This window comes from Antechinus flavipes, chromosome 2 (genome assembly GCF_016432865.1).
Source record: "Antechinus flavipes isolate AdamAnt ecotype Samford, QLD, Australia chromosome 2, AdamAnt_v2, whole genome shotgun sequence".
NCBI classification, from domain to species: domain Eukaryota; kingdom Metazoa; phylum Chordata; class Mammalia; order Dasyuromorphia; family Dasyuridae; genus Antechinus; species Antechinus flavipes.
In genome coordinates this window covers 36,527,970-36,554,307 of record NC_067399.1, presented here as the reverse complement: position 1 = coordinate 36,554,307, position 26,338 = coordinate 36,527,970, and the positions used below count along the sequence as shown (strand labels likewise).

The window sequence follows — 26,338 nt, the reverse complement described above, 5'->3', positions numbered from 1 at the left end:
AGAAGGGCACCTTTGTTTTGGGTGGAGCCCTCCCAGTACACTTAGGAAGCACGTGACAAAAGGGGTCTCACAGCATGGGCGGGCATGGCTGAGCTGGAAGGCCCAGACTCTGGTGAGTGTCTGACAGACTGTGATGTTCTCCTGATGCTCGATCTCAGTGAAACCACAAATAAGTAGAGTCTATGAAACTGAATCCACAGAGGAGCCGTGTCTGACATATAGGTCTCTGTTCCTTGTGCCCATCCCTTCTCTGTCAGGGGGTCCCAGGCTGTTCTAGGCTTGCCCGGGTCAGAGCTTCCCTGGAATCCTGCTTTCCCTCCTGTCTGCCCCGTGGGAGAATGGCCTGAGAGAGGCTGTGCCCAGGCAGAGGGAGGCAGCCAGGATGGGGAAAGGGCCAGAGGCCCAGAGGCAGGAAGGTTGTCTGAAGGAGTCAGGGAGGCTGAGCTTGAGGAAGGAGCAACATGGGGCTTGTAGTACCTGCCTGCAAGCATTCAAGGGGATGTGACAAGGATGGGGATGGGACTTGTCTGGTAGAAATGTGAGCAAAGGGGAAAGGTGCCCAGAGGGTAAGTTTAGACTTAAACTAAGACCAGACTCCCTGGCAGTGAGAACTATGTAGGACGTTTTACTGGAGGCAGGAATAATAATAACAGCCAACATTCCCAGAACGCTTACTTCGGGCCCTACACACTGCTAAGCACTTTATAATCTTTAGCTCACTTGATCTTCTCAACAACCCTGGAAACAGAGACAAAGGTTAAACGGCTTGCCCAGCATCACACAACTAGGAATTACTTGAGGGGGATTTGAACTCACTTCCTCCTTCCCCCATGGTTCTATTCTCTGCACCACGTCATTCCCTCAATAGCCAGTCCTGCTGCACGGGATGTCTTCAAACAAAGACTGAAACAACTGAGGATTGGGAAAGTGGACTATTGCTCAGGTCTGGGTCAGAGGACCCCATCCTTGGGTGTCATCCAATCATTTAGATCGTGTCACTCCATGATTCTTGGCTGAACTCCTTGCAGTCCCAGCATCTTCCTCTGGGACTTAAATACCTCCCCCGAGGCAGCCCAGACTCACTGCCTAGTCCTAGCCAAGGGGAAGGAGAAGCCCCCGGGGCCCTGATGCTCCCTCAGCAGCTGCTGGGCAGGTTTTTGTTCGGGGCTGTATCACTGTGGGAGGAAGGTAACTACTCTGACAGTAATAGACTGCAGCGTCCTCAGCCTCCACGTTGCTGATTGTGAGGGAGAAATCTGTCCCAGAGCCACTGCCACTGAATCGGGGAGGGACCCCGGATGCCAGGTTAGAAGCACCATAGATGAGGAGCCTGGGGGCCTGGCCTGGTTTCTGTTGGTACCAGTGTAGGCTGGTGCTAATACCCTGACTGGCCCTGCAGGACATGGTGACTCTCTCTCCTGGAGATGCAGCCAGGGAGGCTGGAGACTGGGTCAGCACAATGGCCCCTCGGGCATCTGGAATCACAAACACAAGAGAAATAGTGAGAACAGCGCCGGGTCGTATTCACAAAAAGAGACATGTCTCTGACACTGTGGTGAATTAAACCTTCAGTCCTGTCCCATGATCCCTAGTGCAGAGACACATTTGCTCTCTGACCCTCCCTGTACTGTCAAAGGGACAAAAGACAGGCCTGTCTCAGCTCTTCCTCACTCACCTGGGATCCAGAAGAACAGGAGAAAGAGCATCTGAGCCTGGGACCCCATCTCCATGTGCCTGAGTCTGAGCTGCCCAGCACCTTCCTCCCCAGATCCCTTTTTATAGCTGTTCTCAGTAGGGAGCTTCCTGGGCTGGGAGTGAGCCATGCAAAACAGCCCAGGGAGAGAGGCTTCTACTCAGAGGCAGGCCCAGTGATCTCCCCTCCTGGCTAGCCCAGAACCCCGAGCTGTAGCACTGCAGCAGTCCCCTTCTGGTACTCTGGGATGGGGATATCCCAGTGGGGTAAACCCTACCTTGCATCCATTAGCCTCAAAGCTGCCAAGAAAGCTCAGGAGCTGGATGGGATCAGCCTGGAAGAGATTCACATATATGGTCAGTGACTCAAGGGGGTCACCCTCCATTCTAACCTAAAGCACCTACCCATCACTCCAGATTTTTCTCACATTTTCCCAGAGTTTTCAGTGATTACTGTGACTGTATATTCATAAAGAAAGACTTTATAATCTTTGGAATTGGTACAATAGAGGGGAGACATTTCTTAATGTTACTATAAATACTGCTGTAGTTATTTGTTTTTGCAGCATCCCGCAGCTATTGAAGAAAGTTCCTGCTATTAAAATCCCTGGACAATGCAAATAGCTCATGTCAGAAATCCACTTGGTTTGATTAGAAGAAATTACATTAATGAAGAGCAATTACCCTCATTTTATTGTTGTACCCAGAGGAATATATGGTGGTTTAAAGTCCAACCTCCAGTGGAAATCTCCCCCTATTCCTCTGTCAGCTCTGAGGGAACAGGGACCATCTTACTGTTCCCTTAGTGTCTGCAGCTCTTAGCCCAGGGTTTGGTCCATGATAAGTGCCTAATCAGCATTGTTTTATTCATTAATGTACTCATTCATTAAAATGTCAGCATGAGAAACCAAGCTTTCTTGGAAAGTAGGGGAAACCCCTCTCCTCTTCATTTACTTCACAGGGATGATCTGGGAATTTGGAGACATGAACTCCCAGGCAAACGGGATAGCCCCAGCATTCTTTAGAAAGCACCTAGTGGGGGGATGGAGTGTCCAAATGTCACATTGTGGATAAAGTACCGGCCCTGGAGTCAGGAGGACCTGAGCTGAAATGTGATCTCTGCGATTTCTTAGCTGTGTGTCCCTGGGCAAATCCCTGAGCAAAATAATAATAATAATAATAACCCTGACTGACTTCAAAACAAAACAAAACAAACAAACAACAACCAAAAAACACACAACATCCCAACATGATTCCCAATCTAGAATTTGTTACAGAAATGAAAAGAAACTTCTCAGCCCTAGACTAGGACATTTCCCATCAATCCACAGCCCCCTCCTCAGAGACACCTGCAAGCTCTGCCTTTGCCCGATATCCCCCACTCCCTCCCATGCTAGCCCAACTTTTCTCCATCCTTGCTCCTGTGCCGGCCCCTCAGGGGTTCACTGGGTTAGAGTCTTGGCTGTGCTCAGCAGCTGTCCCCATCACTGTGTCCTCTCCCTGTTCCCCCCGGGCAGTCCCTGTCCTCAGCTCCCAGGCAATGGAGCATCGCTGTACCAAAAAAGGACCCTGGTCCCTGGCTTCAGCCCTCCTGCCCTCCGCAGCCTCCAGATTGTATTTTCTCTCCTGCTTCGGCATCAGATCTGTTGCAAAACTGGGATAATAGTCACCATAGAGAGTTGTCTCAACCAAACCTGACTAGAGATGACCGGGTTGTTCAGTGGATAGGGAATTGGACTTGGAATGGGGAGACTCTGAATTCAAATACAGCTCCCAACACTTACTAGCTGTGAAAGCCTGACCAGGTCATTTATCCATTTCCATTTATTCCAGCTTCTTCACCTCTAAATTTGGCATTAAAATGTCCCTCACATCCTAGTGTAGTTGTGTGCCTGAAAAAAGATATTTTAGAAAACACTTTCTAAATTTTAAAGCACTTTATAAATGTTCTCCTCGTTGTTATTTTCAAAAAAGTGCATGTAGAACAAACTCCAGGGCACAAATATTTTATTTATTTTGACTTCAGATAATTTGATTGTTTTCTTTTGCTTTAAAATTATATTTACATGCAACTACATCCTTATTGCCTCTTCAGGTCACCAAGATCTCCCTTGTCGCAAAGATTTTTTTAAAAAAAGGAGAAAAAACAATGCAAAAAAAAACTGAACAGGGCACAGTTCTCACATCATATGTAATATATAATAAGATACTAAAGAAACATTGTTTCCCAACACTAGAGAAACTGGAGGGTTGATGATAAATATAATAGTGTTATGCTGAAAAATGTCTATTAAGTAGCCTTAAGAAATGTAGCCACTTTCATGTGCAATTGTCACTATTAGTAGTTTGTTCGTCACTTTCTCACATCTAGACTACCAAGAAAACATTAAATTAAGCACTGATTTTGAGTATTTGCTGATATTTGAGCTGGAAATGTTCACAAGGAAAATTTGACAACCAATTCATTGTCATCCTCTACTTATTTGCTCATAGTATCATCCTTTATGTCTAAATCATGAACCCATTCTGACCTTCTCTTAGTATTGGGTGTTACATGTTCTTCTATACCTAGTTTCTACCATTCATTTTTCAATTTTCTCAGCAACTAGATTTTTTTCTCAGGTAGTTCATTGATGGCTTATTCAAAATTTCCCCACTAAAATGAGATCATTTGAGTATTTGATTTGCTCTTCCTTAAGCTGGGTAATGTATATTTTTGTGAAATTCATCAATTTCATTTAGGTTATCAGATTAATTGGCATTCATTTAAGCAAAATAGTGGTATTGCTTTAATTTCTCTTGATTTGTGGTAAGTTCACCCTTTTCATTTTTGAGACTGGTAATTTGGTTTTTTCTTTTCTTTTTCTAGCCATATTTACTAAAGGTTTAACCAATTCAGTTTTAGTTAGTAGTTCAATAGTTTCCTTACCTTCATTTTCTTGATCTCTGCTTTTATTTTCAGAATATCTTTTTGGCATTTAATTGAGGTTCTAAATTTGTTTTATTTCTATCTTTTTAGTTGTATGCTCTCCTCTTTCTCTATTTAAGTCATATAACCATCCAAAGATATAAAATTTCCCCTAAGAACTGTTTTGCCTGGGAGAAGTTATTTGTTTCCCAAAAATGTATACAGGTATTTATAAATTCTATAATAGGATTGCTTTCCATCTTTTGATTAAAAATTATTTTAGGTTGATTTTTTATTAAATGTCATATTTATTCACAAACAAATTTCAACCCATTCTTATACACAGTAACACCACTCTTAAAACAAAACCAAAGGAAAGGAAGAGGAGGAAATGTTTGGAGATTTTTTTTCTCAGGTAGTTCATTGATGGCTTATTCAAAATTTCCCCACTAAAATGAGATCATTTGAGTATTTGATTTGCTCTTCCTTAAGCTGGGTAATGTATATTTTTGTGAAATTCATCAATTTCATTTAGGTTATCAGATTAATTGGCATTCATTTAAGCAAAATAGTGGTATTGCTTTAATTTCTCTTGATTTGTGGTAAGTTCACCCTTTTCATTTTTGAGACTGGTAATTTGGTTTTTTCTTTTCTTTTTCTAGCCATATTTACTAAAGGTTTAACCAATTCAGTTTTAGTTAGTAGTTCAATAGTTTCCTTACCTTCATTTTCTTGATCTCTCCTTTTATTTTCAGAATATCTTTTTGGCATTTAATTGAGGTTCTAAATTTGTTTTATTTCTATCTTTTTAGTTGTATGCTCTCCTCTTTCTCTATTTAAGTCATATAACCATCCAAAGATATAAAATTTCCCCTAAGAACTGTTTTGCCTGGGAGAAGTTATTTGTTTCCCAAAAATGTATACAGGTATTTATAAATTCTATAATAGGATTGCTTTCCATCTTTTGATTAAAAATTATTTTAGGTTGATTTTTTATTAAATGTCATATTTATTCACAAACAAATTTCAACCCATTCTTATACACAGTAACACCACTCTTAAAACAAAACCAAAGGAAAGGAAGAGGAGGAAATGTTTGGAGATTTTTTTTCTCAAAAAGAAGTACATCCATCCATATTATACTATTCTTATATTATACTACTTTATTTTGACTTAAATTTATTTATTTTTTTAAACTTTAATTCATAAATATACCTCTGCATGCACTTATAGTTAAAGGAATTTAACAAATTCTACAAAATAAAAAGTGTGGGGGGGAACAGTTCAATGAAACCAATTGGTAAATAAATGCAACATAACACAAAGTATGAAATGTCCAATTTCTCAACTCCTCTCCCAGATCAAGCTTGGTCATTGCAGGGATGAAGCATTTCATTTTGTTCTGATGCTTCTATTTCCATTTACATCAGTACAATCCTTATATTTCTTGTTTTCCTAAGGGTGCTTAGAGAAGTAAAAAAAAAAAAAAAAGACATATGTAAGGGAAGAATAAATGGAAACAAAATTCTTAGGAAGGAGTAGAATAAAGTACATCCTCTAAAACTAAGCTCAGAAGTATTGGACAACTGTTGGATGATCCTATGTTAATCATTTTTCTGATGATGGTCAGAGAAATGGAGAAGGGCCCCACTGGTTTGGGTGAACCAGTGAATTTAGGAAGGATGTGACCAAAGGGGTCTCAGCATGGGCATCCATGGCTGAGTTGGCATCTGCACAGCTGGAAGGCCCAGACTCCAGTGAGTGTCTGACAGACTGTGACACTCTCCTGATGTTCTGCCTCAGTGAAACCACAAATAAACAGGGTCCAACAAACTGAATCTGCAGAGTAGTCTTGCCTGAAGTGTGTCTTTGTCCTTTGTCTCCATCCCTTCTCTATCAGGAGGTCAGGAACTCCCTCCTTGGTCCCAAGCTGTTCTAGCCTTGCCTTATTCTAGCCTGTTCAGAGCTCCCCTGGAATCAGGCTTTCCCTCCTGGGTGCCCCATTAGAGAATGGCCTGAGGCAGGTTGGCGTCCAGGAAGAGGGACACAGCCAGGATGGGAAAAGGGTCAGAGACCCAGTGACAGGAAGGTTGTCTGAGGGACTAGGGAGGCTGAACTTGGGGGAGGACCAACATGGGGCTTGTAGTACCTGCCTGCAAGCATTCGAGGGGCTGAGACAAGGATGAGAGTGTGACTTGTTCAGCCCAGCACCAAAGCCCAGAAATGTGAGCAAAGCGGGGAAGGAACAGAGAGGACGAGTTTTTAATTAATCTCAGAACAGCCTCCTTGGCAAAGATAATGATCCAGGACTGGAGGCCTAAATAATAATAATAATAATAGCTAACATTCCTACAGTGCTTCCTGAGTGACAGCTACAGTGCTAAACAATTCACAATTATTTTCTTACTTGATCCTCACTAACACCCCAGAAGGCAGCTGCTATAGTGATCCCCATTTTACAGACAAGAAAAAGAAAACAAAGGTTAAGTGACTCATCCTGCATCATACAGCTAAGAAGTGGCTGATTTGAACTCAGGCCTTCTTGGCCACATGTCTGGCTCCATCCACTGCTCCTGTGGTAGCTATTCCCCCTGTACCGGAGGTCTCCTAGCAAAGAGCATTTCTAAGGATTTGGAAAGGGAGCTCTTAGTCAGGTATGGGACATGGGTATCCACGTTTGGGGTGTGAACTGACTATTTAGATTGTGTATTGTGGGAAAGAAATCAAGGTTGGCACTTACATAGCCTCAGCATCTTCCTCTGAGACCTGGAAACCTCCACCCCCCAAGGCAGCCCAGACACACTGTCTCCATCCCAGCTGAGGGAAAGGAGAAGCCCCTGGGGCACTGACACCTCCCTCAGCAGCTGCTGGGCAGGATTTTGTTCTGGGTTGTATCACTGTGAGGGGATAGCCATAGTCATGCTGACAGTAATAGACTGCAGCATCCTCTGCCTCCACTCTGCTGATTGTGAGGGAGAAATCTGTCCCAGAGCCACTGCCGCTGAACCGGGCAGGGACCCCAGTTTGCAGGTTGTTTGTATAATAAATTAGGAGCTTGGGAGCCTCCCCTGGCTTCTGTTGGTACCAATTTAATTCATTACTAACACCCGAGCTGGTCTTACAGTTAATAGTGACCCTCTCTCCTGGAGACACTGACAAAAATTCTGGAGACTGAGTCACCACAATGGCCCCTCTCGCACCTGGAATCAAAAAGAAAGACACAACATGATCCCAATGACTTCACTGTCCTGGATTTTCAATTAAGAATGAATAAGGGAAACTGAATAGCCCAAATTTCCTTCTCTCTCCCAATCTCCCTCAGACATATCCCAGGGATGGCCAAATAACAATGTAATGCATGCAGGAGGAATCCCTCACCTGAGATCCAGAGCAACAGAGAGCAGAGGAGGTGAGCCTGGGACCCCATCTCCTCCCCTGGCCTTGGATGCTACTGAACAGAGACCTCACCCATGAGCTGGCATTTATCTGGGTCCTAGCAATTGGGGCTGTCCCTGAGGAAACAGGCAAATCAACAGGGGGAAGTGGAAAGGCACATTGATTTTAAGAGCTTTTATCAATCAATTTAAGAGTATTATCAATCATTTTAACTCATAAAAGAGAGTATAATCCTGTCTACTCACCCAAACCCTGGGGAGTCGGATCAAAGTCCCCCATGAACTGTATCTTCATTTAGTTTTGTTATCAATGTTCTATTGTAATTTTTGTTAATTATGTTTTTCTTTTTTAAAATTTTATTCATATTGATTTTAATCCAAAAAGAAACATTTCTCTGTATGGTACACATCATGAAAACAAGATTCAATATAACAACACAAATTTTCCTTTCATACTGTTTCCTTTTTTTTTTTTTTGGAAACTTTTTTTTCTTTGCGTTTAGCAATTTTTTGAATAATTTCTCCTCAATCTGTTCTCCAGATCCAGTTGTTTTTCAGAGGAGAAGTTTCCTTTTTTTTTCTCTTTTTAAAAATTCTTTTGAGTTTGGAAATATAGAAAGTCAAAAAGGTTTTCTGACCTACTCTGACATCTTCCCAGAACCCTCCACATTCTTCTAACTCTGACAAAGTTCTTTATATACTTGACATATGAGACCTTTATTTGAGAAATAGTTTATAGAATTTTTCTCCCGATTTTCTGTTTTCCTTCCAATCTTGGCTACATTGATTTTACTTGTACAAAATCTTGCTAATTTAATGTTATGTAGATCATCCATATTTTGCCTCAAAATGTTCTCTTGGGATAGCTAGGTGGCACAGTGGATAGAGCATCAGCCCTGAATTCAGGAGGACCTCAGTTCAAATCTGATCTCATACACTTAATACTTCCTAACTGTGTGATCCTGGGCAAATCACTTAACCCCAATGACCTCAGCCAAGGAAAAATTCTCTTTGTCTCAGGGACTCAAAAATTGTTCTCCTAGAACTTTTCACCAATGAAGAGGAAATCAGAGCAGCAATTAGGAGATACTTTGCCCAACTTTATGCCAATACATTTGGTAACTCAAGTGGGAAGAATACCTACAAAAATATAGGTTGCCCAGATTAACAGAAGAGGAAATAAATTACTTAAATAGTCCCATTTTAGAAAAAAGCAATACAACAAGCTATTAATCAATTCCCTAAGAAAACATCCCCAGGATCAGATAGATTTACATGTGAATTCTACCAAATATTTAAAGAACAATTAACTCAATACTGTATAAATTATTTGACAAATTAAGGAATGAAGGACTCCTAACAAATTCCTTTTATGGCACAAACATGGTACTGATACCTAAACCAGATAGAATATAAACAGAGAAAGAAAACTATAGACCAATGTCCCTAATCAATATTGACGCAAACATTTTAAATAAAATATTGTTGGTGCAGTTTTGAACTGATGTAACCATTCTCTTCATTTACAGTCATTTCATCACAAATGCTTGAAAATCTTCTATTTCCTTGAATGTTTATCTTTTCCCCTGACATATCACACTGCATTTTACAAAGTTGGTGATTCTTGGTTGCAATTCTAGCTCCATTTCTTTCCAGAATATCATATTCCAAGTCCTTTGATTCTTAATGTAGATGTTGCTAAATTTTATCTTATTCTGACTGTGGCACCTCTATATTTGAATTGTTTCTTTCCAGAAGCTTACAATATGAATTTGTCTATGATATTCTTGGGAGTTTTTATTCTGGGATATTTTTCATCAGTGAATTCTTTTAATTTCTAACTTGCCCTTTGGTTCTAGAATCAAAAGGGTTTTCCTTGACTATTTCATGAAAGATGATGTCTAGACTTTTTGTTTTTGGATCCTGGCTTTCAGGTAGAACAAAAATTCTTAGATTATCTCTCTTGGATCTATTTTCCAGGTCAGTTGTTTTTCCAGTGAGATATTTTATATTATTTTTCATATTTTTATTCTTTTTGGACTTGTTTTCTTGTATCTTGATTTCTCCTAAAATCATTAGCTTCCATTTATTCAATTCTAATTTTTAAGGAATTATATTCCTCAATGGGTTTTTGTAACTACTTTCCAATTTGACCAAATTTGTTATTAAAAGATAAAGATATATATATATATAGAGAGAGAGATAGATAGATAGATAGATAGATAGATAGTGTGTGTATACATATATGTATGTATGTGTGTGTGTGTGTGTGTGTATAATATTATTATTTAAAGATATTTGAAGAGGTCTAGAGGAGGACTGAGGGAAACCCTGCCTTCACTTTGCCATCTTGATTCTTTACCCAGATCCAATCATTCTGGGGATCAGTTTGGAACTATGACTAAAGGAGCATAAATCTACACATACCCTAAAACACCACTACTAAATCTATCTCCCAAATAGATCATAAATAATGGAACTGGTCCCACTTGTACAAAAATATTTAAAGCAGCTCTTTTTGTGATAGCCAGGATTAGAAGTTGAGATTTTCATTAATCAGAGAATGACTGAACAAATTTTGGTAGATGAGTGGAATGAAATACTGTTGTGCTATAAGAGCACTGTTGTGCTGACAGATGATAGAAAACCTGGAAGGACATATATGAACTGATGCTAGGTGAAGCAAACAGAACCAGGAGAACATTGTTCACAAAAACAACAACATTTGGCAATGATCAAATTTCATAGATATAAATCTTCTCAGCAAAAAATTGATCCAAGGAAATTCCAAAAGAATCATGCTGGAAAATGCTATCCATATAGAGAGAAAGAACTCTAGAGCCTGAATCCAGATTGAAGCATATTAGTTCACCTTTTTCTCACATCATCACCATGCATGGCTGAATTGACATCTGCAGAGCTGAAAGACCCAGACTCCAGTCAGTGTGTGACAGACTGTTATGCTTTCCTGATGTTCAGCCTTAGTGAAACCACAAATAAAAGTCCAACAAAATAAATTCGCACAGGAGCCATGCTTGAAATATAGGGCTCTGTCCTTTGTGTCCATCCCTTCTCTGTCAGGAGGCCAGTAACTCCCTCCTAGGTCCCAAGCTGTTCTTGGTTTGCCCTGGTCAGAGCTCCCCTAGAATCCTGCTTTCCCTCCTGGGTTGGAAAATGGCCTGAAGCTGGCTGGTGTCCAGAGAGAGGGAGGCAGCCAGGATGGGAAAAGGGCCAGAGGCCAAGAGAAGGGAAAGTCATCTGAAGGATCAGGGAGGCTGAGCTTGGGGCAGGATCAACATGGGACATGTAGAAACTGCCTTCAACTATCAAAAGGGATGTGACAAGGATGAAGGTTTGACTTGTCTTGTACCAAATCACAGAAAGTTGAGCAGAGTGGGAAAAGTGCAGAGAAGCTGATTTTAGATTTATCCTAAGAACAGACTCCCTGGGAGTGAGAACTATGTAGAAAGGTAATAATCCATTACTGTAAATAGTGACAATAATAACACCTACCATTCCTATGACTCCTACTAAGTGCCAAGAACACTACTAAACATTTCACAATCACTTTCTCACTTGATTTTCACAACCACCCTAGGAGGCAGATGCTACTATAAGTGCCATTTTACAAATAAAAAATTGAAACAAATGTTAACTAATTTGCCCAGAATCATACTACTAGGAAGTAGCTTATTTGAACTTGGGCCTTCCTGACCACATGCCTGGCTCTGTCCACTGCTCCTATGGGAGTCTCTTCCCATGCACCAGAGGTCTCCTATCAAAGACTATAAGAGTTTTTCTAAGGATTTGGAGAGGGCGTGTTTGGTCAGGTATGGAAGAGAGAAAATTACTTTTGGGTTGTGAACTAATTACTTAGATTGTTTCACTCTTTTGTAAGTAACTGGAAAGAAAATCAGGAAATTGTCAAAATCACAGCATCTTCCTCTGACACATGGAAACCTCTCCCAAGAAGCAAGCCAGATAAGTTTAAGGGTGTGCACAGTTTGATAACTTTTTGAGCATAATTCCAGACTGCTCTCCAGAAGGGTTGGATTCGTTCACAACTCCACCAACAATGCATCAGTGTCCCAGTTTTCCCGCATCCCCTCCAACATTCATCATTATTTTTCCCTATCATCTTAGCCAATCTGACAGGTGTGTAGTGGTATCTCAGAGTTGTCTTAATTTGCATTTCTCTGATCAATAGTGATTTGGAACACTCTTTCATATGAGTGCAAATAGTTTCAATTTCATCCTCTGAAAATTGTCTATTCATATCCTTTGACCATTTATCAACTGGAGAATGGCTTGATTTCTCATAAATTAGAGTAAATTCTCTATATATTTTGGAAATAAGACCTTTATCAGAACCTTTAACTGTGAAGATGTTTTCCCAGTTTGTTGCTTCCCTTCTAATCTTGTTTGCATTAGTTTGGTTTGTACAAAGGATTTTTAATTCGATGTAATCAAAATTTCCTATTTTGTGATCAGTAATGGTCTCTAGTTCTTCTTTGGTCACAAATTCCTTCCTCCTCCACAAGTCTGACAGATAAACTATCCTATGTTCCTCTAATTTATTTATAATCTTGTTCTTTATGCCTAAATCATGGACCCATTTTGATCTTATCTTGGTATACGGTGTTAAGTATGGGTCTATGCCTAATTTCTGCCATACTAATTTCCAGTTATCCCAGCAGTTTTTGTCAAATAATGAATTCTTATCCCAAAAGTTAGGATCTTTGGGTTCAACAAAAGACAATTTTAAATGTTCACAGTAGATCTTTTAGAGGAAGGAAGGCTCGGAATTGATATGGAATAGAATGATATTAGAAGAGATTGCCTTTGTTCCATGGATAGGAGGCGTCGAAGAGTCAAAAAATAGTGCCGGCCTTCAAGGAGCTTACAATCTAATGGGGAGACAATAGGCAAGTGATACATGCAAACAAGTTATGTATAGGATCAATAGAAATAATCAACAGAGGGAAAGCACCATAATGAAGAGGTGTTGGGAAAGGCTTTCTGTAAAAATGAGATCTTAATTAACACAAAAGAAATCAATAAATGGAAAAAAAAAGGAGGGAGGGTTTTCTAGACATAAAGGACACCCAAAGCAAATGGTCAGAGCCAACAGATGGAGGGTCTTGCTTGTGGCTCATCTAGGAGGCTGATATCATTGACCATGAAGATTAAGTGCTGGAACATCAGGGTGAAAGAAGCCTGGAAAGTTATATGAAAGGTCATCAAAGTCCTTGAATATCAAACATAAACACTGGTGCTTCATTCTGGAGGCCACAGGGAGCCCCTGGAATTCATTGGGTAGGAAGGATGACACAGTCAGACCGGAGCTTCTGAAAAAACTCCCAGTGTTAGCTGAATGGAGGATGGATTAGGATGGGGAAAGGATGAGCAGGCAGCTTCCTCAGCAGCTCTGGCCACCAGACACTGGCCATGTCAGAGGAGAGGAGAAGGAATATCCGAGAGAGATTGCAAAGGGGAAATTAATAGGTTTTGGTGACAGCTCACCTTGGGGGTTAAAGGGGACCCAAGGAAGAAAGTTTATTATAACTGCATTGCCAAATAAAGGAGGCTAGTTTCCAAAAGATTTTGGAAAAAAAAAAAACGGAGCTAGAAAGTAAATGTTTAGGGGAAAGTGAGAAGGACCAGCTGCTTCATGTGACTGATATCCTATAATTTTATGGCTCAAAGGTGGAGTTGAGGAGTGCTCTGCTTCTGACTTTGTGCACAGGGGTAATACCCATAATTCTTTGGGCAGAGCTCATGGGGAATCTGCTAGAGATGTGTTTTTAGGCCTGGAACATCAATAGGTCAAGTGGTGGGCATCGAATTTTGTTCTGAACCTGGGACAACTTTAAGCACCTCGTTATTATTGCTTCTTAGTTGATCACAGATCTGAGAGTCAGCAGTGTTTGTGGGCTCCGCATCCCAGTCACATTCTAGTGTGTCATTTTTAACTAAATCACTCCCAAGATGGGCGGTGCTTAGGGGTTATTGCTATATCATCCCTAGAAGCTACAGCACAGAACTCAGAGGCAGAGGCAGTGGGAGACAGTGGGGAGATCAGTAGGAGTCTGAAATTATTTCAAAGACTATTATTTGCCCATTGACAGGGAAAAGTTGCAGAAGGGGAAGCTTAAGTCAGAAAGAGAGCAAGTGCTGTTTTGGACCCAGCGAGGTTAAAATGTCTACTGGGTTTCCAATCTGTGTTGTCTAAAATGCCAGCTTGGAGGGTGGGAGAGAGAAGGGGGCAGGAGAGGGAGATCTGTGACTTCTCAGCAAAGCAAAGGAAATTCAATCCATGGGAGCTGATGATGTCACCAAGGGAAGTGATATAGAGGAGAAGAGAATGGGGGCCGAGATAGAGCCCCGAGGGGCACCTACAGTTAGAGGGCAGGATCTGGGGAAGGATCCAGCAGAGATGGGGGAGAAATCCTGACCCTAAAATGACCAATCATTTCGCTCCAGGGGACCAATGTTGAAGTAAATGTGCTGCCCCCTCCTGGCAGAGAAGTGATGGACACGGGGGATGAGACTTAATTTCAGGGTCAGCTACTCTGTGGATTCATTTTGGTGGATTCTTGGCTAGAAAATAAATCAGGGAGAATTCTCACAGCCCCAGCATCTTCCTCTGAGACCCAGAAACCTCCCCCGAGGCAGCCCAGACTCACTGCCCCCAGTCCCAGCCGAGGGGAAGGAGAGGCCCCTGGGGCCCTGATGCTCCCTCAGCAGCTGCTGGGCAGGTTTTTGTTTGGGGCTGTATCACTGTGGGAGGCCAGTTATTACTCTGCTGACAGTAATAGACTGCAGCGTCCTCAGCCTCCACGTTGCTGATTGTGAGGGAGAAATCTGTCCCATACCCACTGCCGCTGAACCGGGCGGGAACCCCGGATGCCAGGCTTTTAGCATAGTAGATGAGGAGCCTGGGGGCCTGGCCTGGTTTCTGTTGGTACCAGTGTAGGTCGTTGCTAATACCCTGACTGGCCCTGCAGGACATGGTGACTCTCTCTCCTGGAGACGCAGCCAGGGAGGCTGGAGTCTGGGTCATCACAATGACCCCTCGGGCATCTGGAATCACAAACACAAGAGAAACAGTGAGAACAGCGCCGGGGGGTATTCACAAAAAGAGACATGTCTCTGACACTGTGGTGAATTAAACCTTCAGTCCTGTCCCATGATCCCCAGTGCAGAGACACATTTGCTCTCTGACCCTCCCTGTACTGTCAAAGGGACAAAAGACAGGCTTGTCTCTGCTCTTCCTCACTCACCTGGGATCCAGAACAACAGGAGAAAGAGCATCTGAGCCTGGGACCCCATCTCCATGTGCCTGAGTCTGAGCTGCCCAGCCCCTGCCTCCCCAGCTGCCTTTTTATAGCTGCTCTCAGCAGGAGCTTCCTGGGCTGGGAGTGAGCCATGCAAAACAGCCCAGGGAGGGAGGCTTCTGCTCAGAGGCAGGTCCAGTGATCTCCCCTCCTGGCTAGCCCAGAACCCCGAGCTGTAGCACTGCAGCAGTCCCCTTCTGGTACTCTGGGATGGGGATATCCCAGTGGGGTAGACCCTACCTTGCCTCCATTAGCCTCAGAGCTGCCAAGAAAGCTCAGGAGCTGCATGGGACCAGCCTGGAAGAGATTCGCATATATGGTCAGTGACTCAAGGGGGTCACCCTCCATTCTAACCTAAAGCACCTGCCCATCACTCCAGATTTTTATCATATTTTCCTGGAGTTTTCAGTGATTACTGTGACTGTCTGTTCATAAAGAAAGACTTTGTAATCCTTGGAATTGGTACAATAGGGGGAGTCATTTCTTAATGTTACTATAAATACTGCTGTAGTGATTTATTTGTTTTTGCAGCATCCCGCAGCTATTGAAGAAAGTTCCTGCTACTGAAATCCCTGGAAAATGCAAATAGCTCATGTCAGAAATCCACCTGGTTTGATTAGAAGAAATTACATTAATGAAGAGGAATTACCCTCATTTTATTGTTGTACCAGGAGGAATATATGGTGGTTTAAAGTCCAACCTCCAGTGGAAATCTCCCCCTATTCCTCTGTCAGCTCTGAGGGAACAGGAACCATCCTACTGTTCCCCTCGTGTCTCCAGCTCTTAGCACAGAGTTTGGTCCATGATAAGTGCCCAATCAGCATTGTTTTATTCATTAATTTCCTCATTCATGAAAATGTCAGCATAAGAAATCATACTTTCTTGGAAAGTAAGGGAAACCCCTCTCCTCTTCATTTACTTCACAGGGATGATCTGGGAATTTAGAGACATGAACTCCCATGCAAACGGATAGCCCCAGCATTCTTTAAAAAGCAACTAGTGGGGGATGGAGGGTCCAAACGTCACATTATGGATAAAGTACCAGCCCTGGAGTCAGGAGGACCTGAGTTAAAATGTGATCTCTGTCATTTATTAGCTGTGTGTCCCTGGGCAAATCCCTGGGCAAAATAATAATAATAATAATAACCCTGACTGACTTCAAAACAAAACAAAGCAAACAAACAACAAACAAAAAACACACAACATCCCAACATGATTCCCAATCTAGAATTTGTTACAGAAGTGAAAAGAAACTTCTCAGCCCTAGACTAGGACATTTCCCATCAATCCACAGCCCCCTCCTCAGAGACACCTGCAAGCTCTGCCTTTCCCGATATCCCCCCCTCCCTCCCATGCTAGCCCAACTTCTCTCCACCCTTGTTCCTGTGCTGGCCCCTCAGGGGTTCACTGGGTTAGGGTCTTGGCTGTGCTTAGCAGCTGTCCCACATTGCTCCTCCCCATCACTGTGTCCTCTCCCTGTTCCCCCCGGGCAGTCCCTGTCCTCAGCTCCCAGGCAATGAGCATCGCCGTCCCAAAGAAGGACCCTGGCCCCTGGCTTCAGCCCTCCTGCCCTCTGCAGCCTCCAGATTGTATTTTCTCTCCTGCTTCGGCATCAGATCTATTGCAAAACTGGGATAACAGTCACCATAGAGGGTTGTCTCAACCAAGCCTGACTAGAGATGCCCGGGTTGTTCAGTGGATAGGGAATTGGACTTGGAATGGAGAGACTCTGAATTCAAATCCAGCTCCCAACGCTTAATAGCTGTGAAAGCCTGACCAGGTCATTTATCCATTTCCATTTATTCCAGCTTCTTCACCTCTAAATTTGGCATTAAAATGTCCCTCACATCCTAGTGTAGTTGTGTGCCTGAAAAAAGATATTTTAGAAAACACTTTCTACATTTTAAAGCACTTTATAAATGTCCCCCTCGTTGTTATTTTCAAAAAAGTGCATGTAAAACAAACTCTAGGTCACAAATATTTTATTTATTTTGACTTCAGATAATTTGATTGTTTTCTTTTGCTTTAAAATTATATTTACATGCAACTACATCCTTATTGCCTCTTCAGGTCACCAAGATCTCCATTGTCGCAAAGATTTTTTTTTAAAAGGAGAAAAAACAATGCAAAAAAACTGAACAGGGCACAGTTCTCACATCATATGTAATATATAATAAGATACTAAAGAAACATTGTTTCCCAACACTAGAGAAACTGGAGGGTTGATGATAAATATAATAGTGTTATGCTGAAAAATGTCTATTAAGTAGCCTTAAGAAATGTAGCCACTTTCATGTGCAATTGTCATTATTAGCAGTTTGTTCGTCACTTTCTCACATCTAGACTACCAAGAAAACATTAAATTAAGCACTGATTTTGAGTATTTGCTGATATTTGAGCTGGAAATGTTCACAAGGAAAATTTGACAACCAATTCATGGTCATCCTCTACTAATTTGCTGATAGTATCACTTTTTGTATCTAAATCATGAACCCATTCTGACCTTCTCTTAGTATTGGGTGTTACATGTTGGTCGATACCTGGTTTCTACCATACATTTTTCAATTTTCTCAGCAACTAGATTTTTTCTCAGGTAGTTCATTGATGGCTTATTCAAAATTTCCCCACGAAAATGAGATCATCTGAGTATTTGATTTGCTCTTCCTTAAGCTGGGTAATGTATATTTTTGTGAAATTCATCAATTTCATTTAGGTTATCAGATTAATTGGCATTCATTTAAGCAAAATAGCTCCTAAGTATTGCTTCAATTTCTCTTCATTGGTAGTGAGTTCACCCTTTTCATTTTTGAGACTGGTAATTTGGTTTTTTCTTTCCTTTTTCTAGCCATATTTACAAAAGGTTTAACCAATTCAATTTTATTTAGTAGTTCAATGGTTTTCTTACCTTCATTTTCTTAATCTCTCTTTTTATTTTCAGAATATCTTATTTGGCATTTAATTGAGGTTCTAAATTTGTTCTATTTCTATCTTTTTAGTTGTATGCTCTCCTCTTTCTCTATTTAAGTCATATAACCATCCAGAGATATAAAATTTCCCCTAAGAACTGTTTTGCCTGGGGGAAGTTATTTGTTTCCCAAAAATGTATACAGGTATTTATAAATTCTATAATATGATTTCTTTCCTTCTTTTGATTGAAAATTATTTTAGGTTGATTTTTTTATTAAATGTCATATTTATTCACAAACAAATTTCATCCCATTCTTATACACAGTAACACCACTCTTAAAACAAAACCAAAGGAAAGGAAGAGGAGGAAATGTATGGAGATTTTTTTTCTCAAAAAGAAGTACATCCATCCATAACTTCTATATTATACTACTTTATTTTGACTTAAATTTATTTATTTTTTTAAACTTTAATTCATAAATATACCTCTGCATGCACTTATAGTTAAAGGAATTTAACAAATACTATAAAATAAAAAGTGGGGGGGGGAACAGTTCAATGAAACCAAGTGGTAAATAAATGCAACATAACACAAAGTAGGGAACGTCCAATTTCTCAACTCCTCTCCCAGATCAAGCTTGGTCATTGCAGGGATGAAGCATTTCATTTTGTTCTGATGCTTCTCTTTCCATTTACATCAGTACAATCCTTATATTTCTTGTTTTCCTAAGGGTGCTTAGAGAAGTAAAAAAAAAAAAAGACATATGGAAGAGAAGAATAAATGGAAACAAAATTCTTAGGAAGGAGTAGAATAAAGTACATCCTCTAAAACTAAGCTCAGAAGTATTGGACAACTGTTGGATGATCCTATGTTAATCATTTTTCTGATGATGGTCAGAAAAATGGAGAAGGGCCCCACTGGTTTGGGTGAACCAGTGAATTTAGGAAGGATGTGACCAAAGGGGGTCTCAGCATGGGCATCTATGGCTGAGTTGGCATCTGCAACTGGAAGGCTCAGACTCCAGTGAGTATCTAAGACTGTGACACTCTCCTGATGTTCTGCCTCAGTGAAACCACAAATAAACAGAGTCCAACAAACTGAATCTGCAGAGTAGCCTTGCCTGAAGTGTGTCTTTGTCCTTTGTCTCCATCCCTTCTCTGTCAGGAGGTCGGGAACTCCCTCCTTGGTCCCAAGCTGTTCTAGCCTTGCCTTATTCTAGCCTGTTCAGAGCTCCCCTGGAATCAGGCTTTCCCTCCTGGGTACCCCATGAGAGAATGGCCTGAGGCAGGTTGGAGTCCAGGAAGAGGGACATAGCCAGGATGGGAAAAGGGCCAGAGACACAGAGACAGGAAGGTTGTCTGAGGGACTAGGGAGGCTGAGCTTGGGGGAGGCCCAACATGGGGCATGTAGTACCTGCCTGCAAGCATTCGAGGGGCTGAGACAAGGATGAGAGTGTGACTTGTTCAGCCCAGCACCAAAGCCCAGAAATGTGAGCAAAGTGGGGAAGGAACAGAGAGGACGAGTTTTTAATTAATCTCAGAACAGCCTCCTTGGCAAAGATAATGATCCAGGACTAGAGGCCTTAATGATAATAATAATAATAATAATAATAATAATAATAATAATAATAGCTAACATTCCTACAGTGCTTCCTGAGTGACAGCTACAGTGCTAAACAATTCACAATTATTTTCTTACTTGATCCTCACTAACACCCCAGAAGGCAGCTGTTATAGTGATCCCCATTTTACAGACAAGAAAAAGAAAACAAAGGTTAAGTGACTCGTCCCATATCATACAGCTAAGAAGTGGCTGATTTGAACTCAGGCCTTCCTGGCCACATGTCTGGCTCCATCCACTGCTCCTGTGGTAGCTATTCCCCCTGTACCGGAGGTCTCCTAGCAAAGAGCATTTCTAAGGATTTGGAAAGGGAGCTCTTAGTCAGGTATGGGACATGGGTATCCACGTTTGGGGTGTGAACTGATTATTTAATTGTGTACTGTGGGAAAGAAATCAAGGTTGGCACTTACATAGCCTCAGCACCTTCCTCTGAGACCTGGAAACCTCCACCCCCCAAGGCAGCCCAGACACACTGTCCCCATCCCAGCTGAGGGAAAGGAGAAGCCCCTGGGGCATTGACACCTCCCTCAGCAGCTGCTGGGCAGGTTTTTGTTCTGGGCTGTATCACTGTGGGAGAGCCATAGTGCTGCAGACAGTAATAGACTGCAGCATCCTCTTCCTCCACTCTGCTGATTGTGAGGGAGAAATCTGTCCCAGAGCCACTGCCGCTGAACCGCGCAGGGACCCCAGTTTGCAGGTTGTTTGTATAATAAATTAGGAGCTTGGGAGCCTCCCCTGGCTTCTTCTGCTGGTACCAATTTAATTCATTACTAACACCCGAGCTGGTCTTACAGTTAATGGTGACCCTCTCTCCTGGAGACACTGACAAAAATTCTGGAGACTGAGTCACCACAATGGCCCCTCTCGCACCTGGAATCAAAAAGAAAAGACACAACATGATCCCAATGACTTCACTGTCCTGGATTTTCAATTAAGAATGAATAAGGGAAACTGAATAGCCCAAATTTCCTTCTCTCTCCCAATCTCCCCCAGACATATTCCAGGGATGGCCAAATAATGTAATGCATGCAGGAGGAATCCCTCACCTGAGATCCAGAGCAACAGAGAACAGAGGAGCTGAGCCTGGAACCCCATCTCCTCCCCTGACCGTGGATGCTGCTGAACAGAGACCTCACCCGTGAGCTGGCATTTATCTGGGTCCTAGCAACTGGGGCTGACCCTGAGGAAACAGGCAAATCAACAGGGGGAAGTGGAAAGGCACATTGATTTTAAGAGCTTTGCTTTCTAGTATCTGTATTATAATCATTTTAACTCATAAAAGACAGTATAATCCTGTCCACTTCCCAAAACACTGGGGACTCAGATCAAAGTCCCCCACGAACTGTGTGTTCACTTAGTTTTGTTATCAATGTTCTATTGTAATTTTTGTTAATTATGTTTTTCTTTTTTAAAATTTTATTCATATTAATTTTAATCCAAAAAGAAACAAAAAAGAAACATTACTCTGTATGATACACATCATGAAAACAAGATTCAATATAATAACACAAATTTTCCTTTCATACTGTTTCTTTCTTTTTTTTTTGGAAACTTTTTTGTTCTTTGCATTTAGCAATTTTTTTCTTCTTCCCTCTCTAACTTGTTGTACAGAAAACTACCATTAAATAAAATTATGTGTATGTAAGTTTACATTTATACATGTTAAACCACACTATGTTTATCATTTCTTTGTCTACATATGGATAACATCTTCCTTCATGGACTTTGCAGTTGATATGAATATTCATAATACTCAGATTGTTTGTTCAAAGTTTCCCCTATAATACTATTGCTGTTACAATGGACAATATTCACTTGATTCTTGTCATTTCACGCTTCTTCATTTCAAACAAGTCTTTCAATAGTTTTCTGGAATCATTTCTTATAGTCCAGTAGTATTCCAGCAAAATCATATATCACAACTTACTGAACTATGATTTACTTGTTGGGTATCTCCTCAACTTCCAGTTCTTTGCCAGCACAAAGACAGCTGCTGCTATATTTTCATATTTTATTTTAACTTTCTTTTCCTTTTCCCCTTATTACCCTGGTAAACATATCAAAGAGAGGAATTGCTGGTTCAAAGTGTCTCCATAATTTTATAACTTCTTGGGCACACTTCCAGACCGCCGTCCAAAACTGATTGGTCAGTTTATTGTTCCATCAACAGTAAATCAGTGTTCCAATTTTCCTCATTCCTTCCAGCATTTATCATGTCCTTTTCTATCAGGTTAGTCAATCTAAAAGTTAATTGTTAATAACTCAAAGTTGTTTTAATTTGTACTTCTTTAATTTATAGTGATTTAGAGCATTTACATTATATGACTATGCATGTTTTTATTGCTTCATTAAAAATGCCTATTCATATTTTGATAAATTATCAGTTGGGGAATTACTATATTATAAATTTGTTTTTTTAATCACCAATAGTATTTGTCATCTAGAATTATAGAGTGGACCTCAATTTAGTTATCTGTAAAATGAAGACGTGGAATTAGATTATCCCTGGGGTAATTTTTAAAATGACTTTTTAATTTTAAACTTAATTACAAAATGGCAAAGATAAAAGAAAAACCTTGCCATTTACACAGAAATGCATAGAAGACTCAAATCTAAACAATAAATTTTCAAGCCAAGAAAAACTATTTTTCCAGAATGGCCCATGCTTTCTTTTCTTCTTTGTGGAGTTTTTTTTTTTTTTTTTATTCTCTGCTCTGCACTTTTTACTTTACTTTTTCCCTCTCTTTTTCACCCCCTTTCCTAAAGAAAGCTACAATTACATATAGATATTTATAAACATATGCATACATATTCATGTGCAATCATATACATGTATGTATATATACTTTGCTTATTTCCATCTGTCTTTCAGAGGCTGAGTACTATCTTCCCTCACAGATTCAAGACTTTCCATGTTTCTAAATCAATCAACTCATCACTTCCTACACCATAGCATTATTCCAACCCAGTCTCATCTGATCTGAGAGATTGACTGTGAACATTTTTTACTCAATTTTCTGCAGTCCTTCTATTTTTGTCTACATAGATTTTATTTACACTACAAAATTTTAGTTTAAAATAATTGAAATGATCCTCTTTACCCTTCAGTAATGATGTTTGTTATACTATAGTTTATAGTCTTATAGTAGTGATTATATATTTTATTCCTGGCTTCTTTGAAGTTCTGCTCTTCCAAATGAGCTTTGTTTTTTGTTTTTTTTTTTGTAAATCAGTAAAAATAATTTGAAAATAAATTTAAAATTATTATACTTTTTAAATTGTTATTTTAAAATAATTTTATAATGTTCCTGAAAGCAATTTATCATTATATTCAAATTTTGAATCTGCCATCATTTCTACTTTATGGTGAATGTGTCCCATTCATATTTTAAGCTACAATTACGTGTATATTTTTCTCTTTCCTGTTTTTCCTTAGTATCCTTCTCTCTCCATTTACCCTATCTCTCTTCAATCCTCTGTTTTACTCACCCACTATCTTGCCCTCCTATTTCTTAACCTGACACTAAAAGTCTTTCTCTTATCTACCATCCCATCCCCTGGCCCTCTTGTTTCTTCCTGAATGTAGAAGACTTTTACACATACACGCATATATACATATATGTATGCACACATATACATATATGTATGCACACATATACATATATGTGTCTATATGTGCGCACATAAATATTATTGCTGTTACAATGGACATGTGTGATGTGTGTACACATATTATACATGTGTATAATATATACACGTGATGTGTGTACACATATTATACATGTGTATTATATATACGCGTATATATAATACACATGTATAATATGTGTACACATATAACACATGTCCATTGTAACAGCAATAATATTATAGGGGAAACTTTGAACAAACATTTTGATTATTATGAATATTCATATCACATAACCCATTCCTAATGAGGATAAGATTTTAGTACTACTTGCCCTCCCCACTACTAACCTCTTCTGTATCAGTTTTTCTTTTTAGGCCTCATTTCTGAGATGATTACTCTTTATTAATTCTTCCTATACAGGTGTATTTGTTTTTACAACACCCAATCAGCTCAATACTAGCCTTTCTTTAAAACTACCTAAATAGTGATAACAATGTTGCAAATATTTTCATGTATATGAAGTAAGCAATTTAACCTTATTGAATCCATTCTAATTAGTCCTTTATGCTTACCTTAAATTTTCTAAGTTCACATAAATTTACATAAAGTTACCTGTCAAATTTTCCCATACATTCTGGAGTTTTCACTACAAAAAACTAATACTCTTTCAATTCATTAAATGAAAATTTGTTTTTTCCATTAACAATTATATGTTATCTTGCTAGGTAAGTTAATCTTGGTCATAACTCCTATTCATTCTTTTGTTCTACAATATATAGTATTCTAAGATCTATGGTCTGTCAATGTAATAGTGACTGAGTCTTGTATAATCTTTAATGTAGCTCCATGATATTCAAATTTTTTAAGATTGTTTCCAATATTTTCTCATTAACTTGGGTGCTTTGAAACTTTTTTTTGACTAGGTAAAAGAGGCCACTTTCTGCATCATTTCTTACCTAGACAATGATTTATTGGGCATTGACTCAGTTAGACTGAAATCTGTTAAAGATCTTAGCATAAAAAAGCCAAAGTCTCTCACTTCATCCAAGAGCCATCTCTAGTTATTCTGATCTATATCATACCATTAGATCCAGATGACTTTGGAGGAGAAAGTGAGAACCTCACTCACTGTAATTCACTCATGTATTACTTATGTGATGTCATGGTCCTCTTCAACAACTAACAAACAATGATGACCAAAATTCCTGTAAGCTTCCTCCCTAGGATCTTTTTCAGGTGATATATACATAAATATATATGCAAAATTTTTCTTTTATTTCTGTTTGACATTCTTGGTCAAAAATTTGATGGAATATTTTGTCAAGATTCTTTTTTAAATTGTTATTTACTATTGATTTAAAATTGACTATTTTTGAATAATTTCTCCTCAATCTGTTCTCCAGATCCAGTTGTTTTTCAGAGGAGAAATTTTCTTTTTTTTTCTATTTTTAAAAATTCTTTTGAGTTTGGAAATATAGAAAGTCAAAAAGGTTTTCTGACCTACTCTGACATCTTCCGAGAACCCTCCACATTCTTCTAACTCTGACAAAGTTCCTTATATACTTGACATATGAGACCTTTATTTGAAAAATAGTTTATAGAATTTTTCTCCTGATTTTCTGTTTTCCTTCCAATCTTGGCTACATTGATTTTACTTGTACAAAATCTTGCTAATTTAATGTTATGTAGATCATCCATATTTTGCCTCAAAATGTTCTCTTGGGATAGCTAGGTGGCACAGTGGATAGAGCATCAGCCCTGAATTCAGGAGGACCTCAGTTCAAATCTGATCTCATACACTTAATACTTCCTAGCTGTGTGATCCTGGGCAAATCACTTAACCCCAATTACCTCAGCAAGAAAAAATTCTCTTTGTCTCAGGGACTCAAAAATTGTTCTCCTAGAACTTTTCACCAATGAAGAGGAAATTAGAGCAGCAATTAGGAGATCCTTTGCCCAACTTTATGCCAATACATTTGATAAGTCAAGTGGGAAGAATACCTATAAAAATATAGGTTGCCCAGATTAACAGAAGAGGAAATAAATTACTTAAATAGTCCCATTTTAGAAAAAGAAATACAACAAGTTATTAATCAACTCGCTAAGAAAACATCCCCAGGATCAGATGGATTTACATGTGAATTCTACCAAACATTTAAAGAACAATTAACTCAATACTATATAAATTATTTGACAAATTAGGGAATGAAGGACTCCTACCAAATTCCTTTTATAGCACAAACATGGTACTGATACCTAAACCAGGTAGAATATAAACAGAGAAAGAAAATTATAGACCAATCTCCCTAATGAATATTGATACAAAAATTTTAAATGAAATATTAGCAAAAAGATTACAAAAAATCATCCCCAGTACAATACATCATGACCAAGTAGGATTTATAGCAGGAATACAGGGCTGGATCAATATTAGGAGAACTACTAACATAATTGACCATATCAATAACCAAATTAACAAAAAATATGATTATCTCAATACATGCAGAAAAAGTATTTGATAACATCCAACATCCATTCTTATTAAAATACTAGAGTGTATAGGAAAAAATGGACTTTTGCTTAAAATATCATTAGCATCTATTTAAAATCATCAGTAAGCATCATATGTAATGGGAATAAACTGGAACCATTCACAATAAAATCAGGGGTGAAACAAGGTTGGCCACTATTGCCATATTGTATTAGAAATGCTAGCAACAAGACTATATGATGATCAATTCTGATAGAAAGGGCTCTCTTCAACCATGAGATGACTCAAAACAGTTTCAATTGTTCAGTGATGAAGAGAGCCATTTATACCCAGAGAGTAGATGGTGGGAACTGAGT

At 39.6% G+C, this 26,338-nt stretch overlaps 3 gene segments (V, D, J or C); all 3 read right to left on the bottom strand.

The window, feature by feature from the left end:
• Positions 1-1,092: 1,092 nt before the first annotated feature.
• Positions 1,093-1,757, bottom strand: LOC127546370 (immunoglobulin kappa variable 3-11-like). The segment is given in 2 exon segments: positions 1,093-1,475; positions 1,676-1,757. Coding segments are annotated over 2 exon segments (438 nt in total).
• Positions 1,758-14,677: 12,920 nt separating this feature from the next.
• On the bottom strand, positions 14,678-15,442 carry LOC127546369 (immunoglobulin kappa variable 3-15-like). The segment is given in 2 exon segments: positions 14,678-15,078; positions 15,279-15,442. Coding segments are annotated over 2 exon segments (456 nt in total).
• Positions 15,443-20,252: 4,810 nt separating this feature from the next.
• On the bottom strand, positions 20,253-20,987 carry LOC127547547 (immunoglobulin kappa variable 1-6-like). The segment is given in 2 exon segments: positions 20,253-20,730; positions 20,907-20,987. Coding segments are annotated over 2 exon segments (513 nt in total).
• Between the last annotated feature and the right edge of the window lie 5,351 nt (positions 20,988-26,338).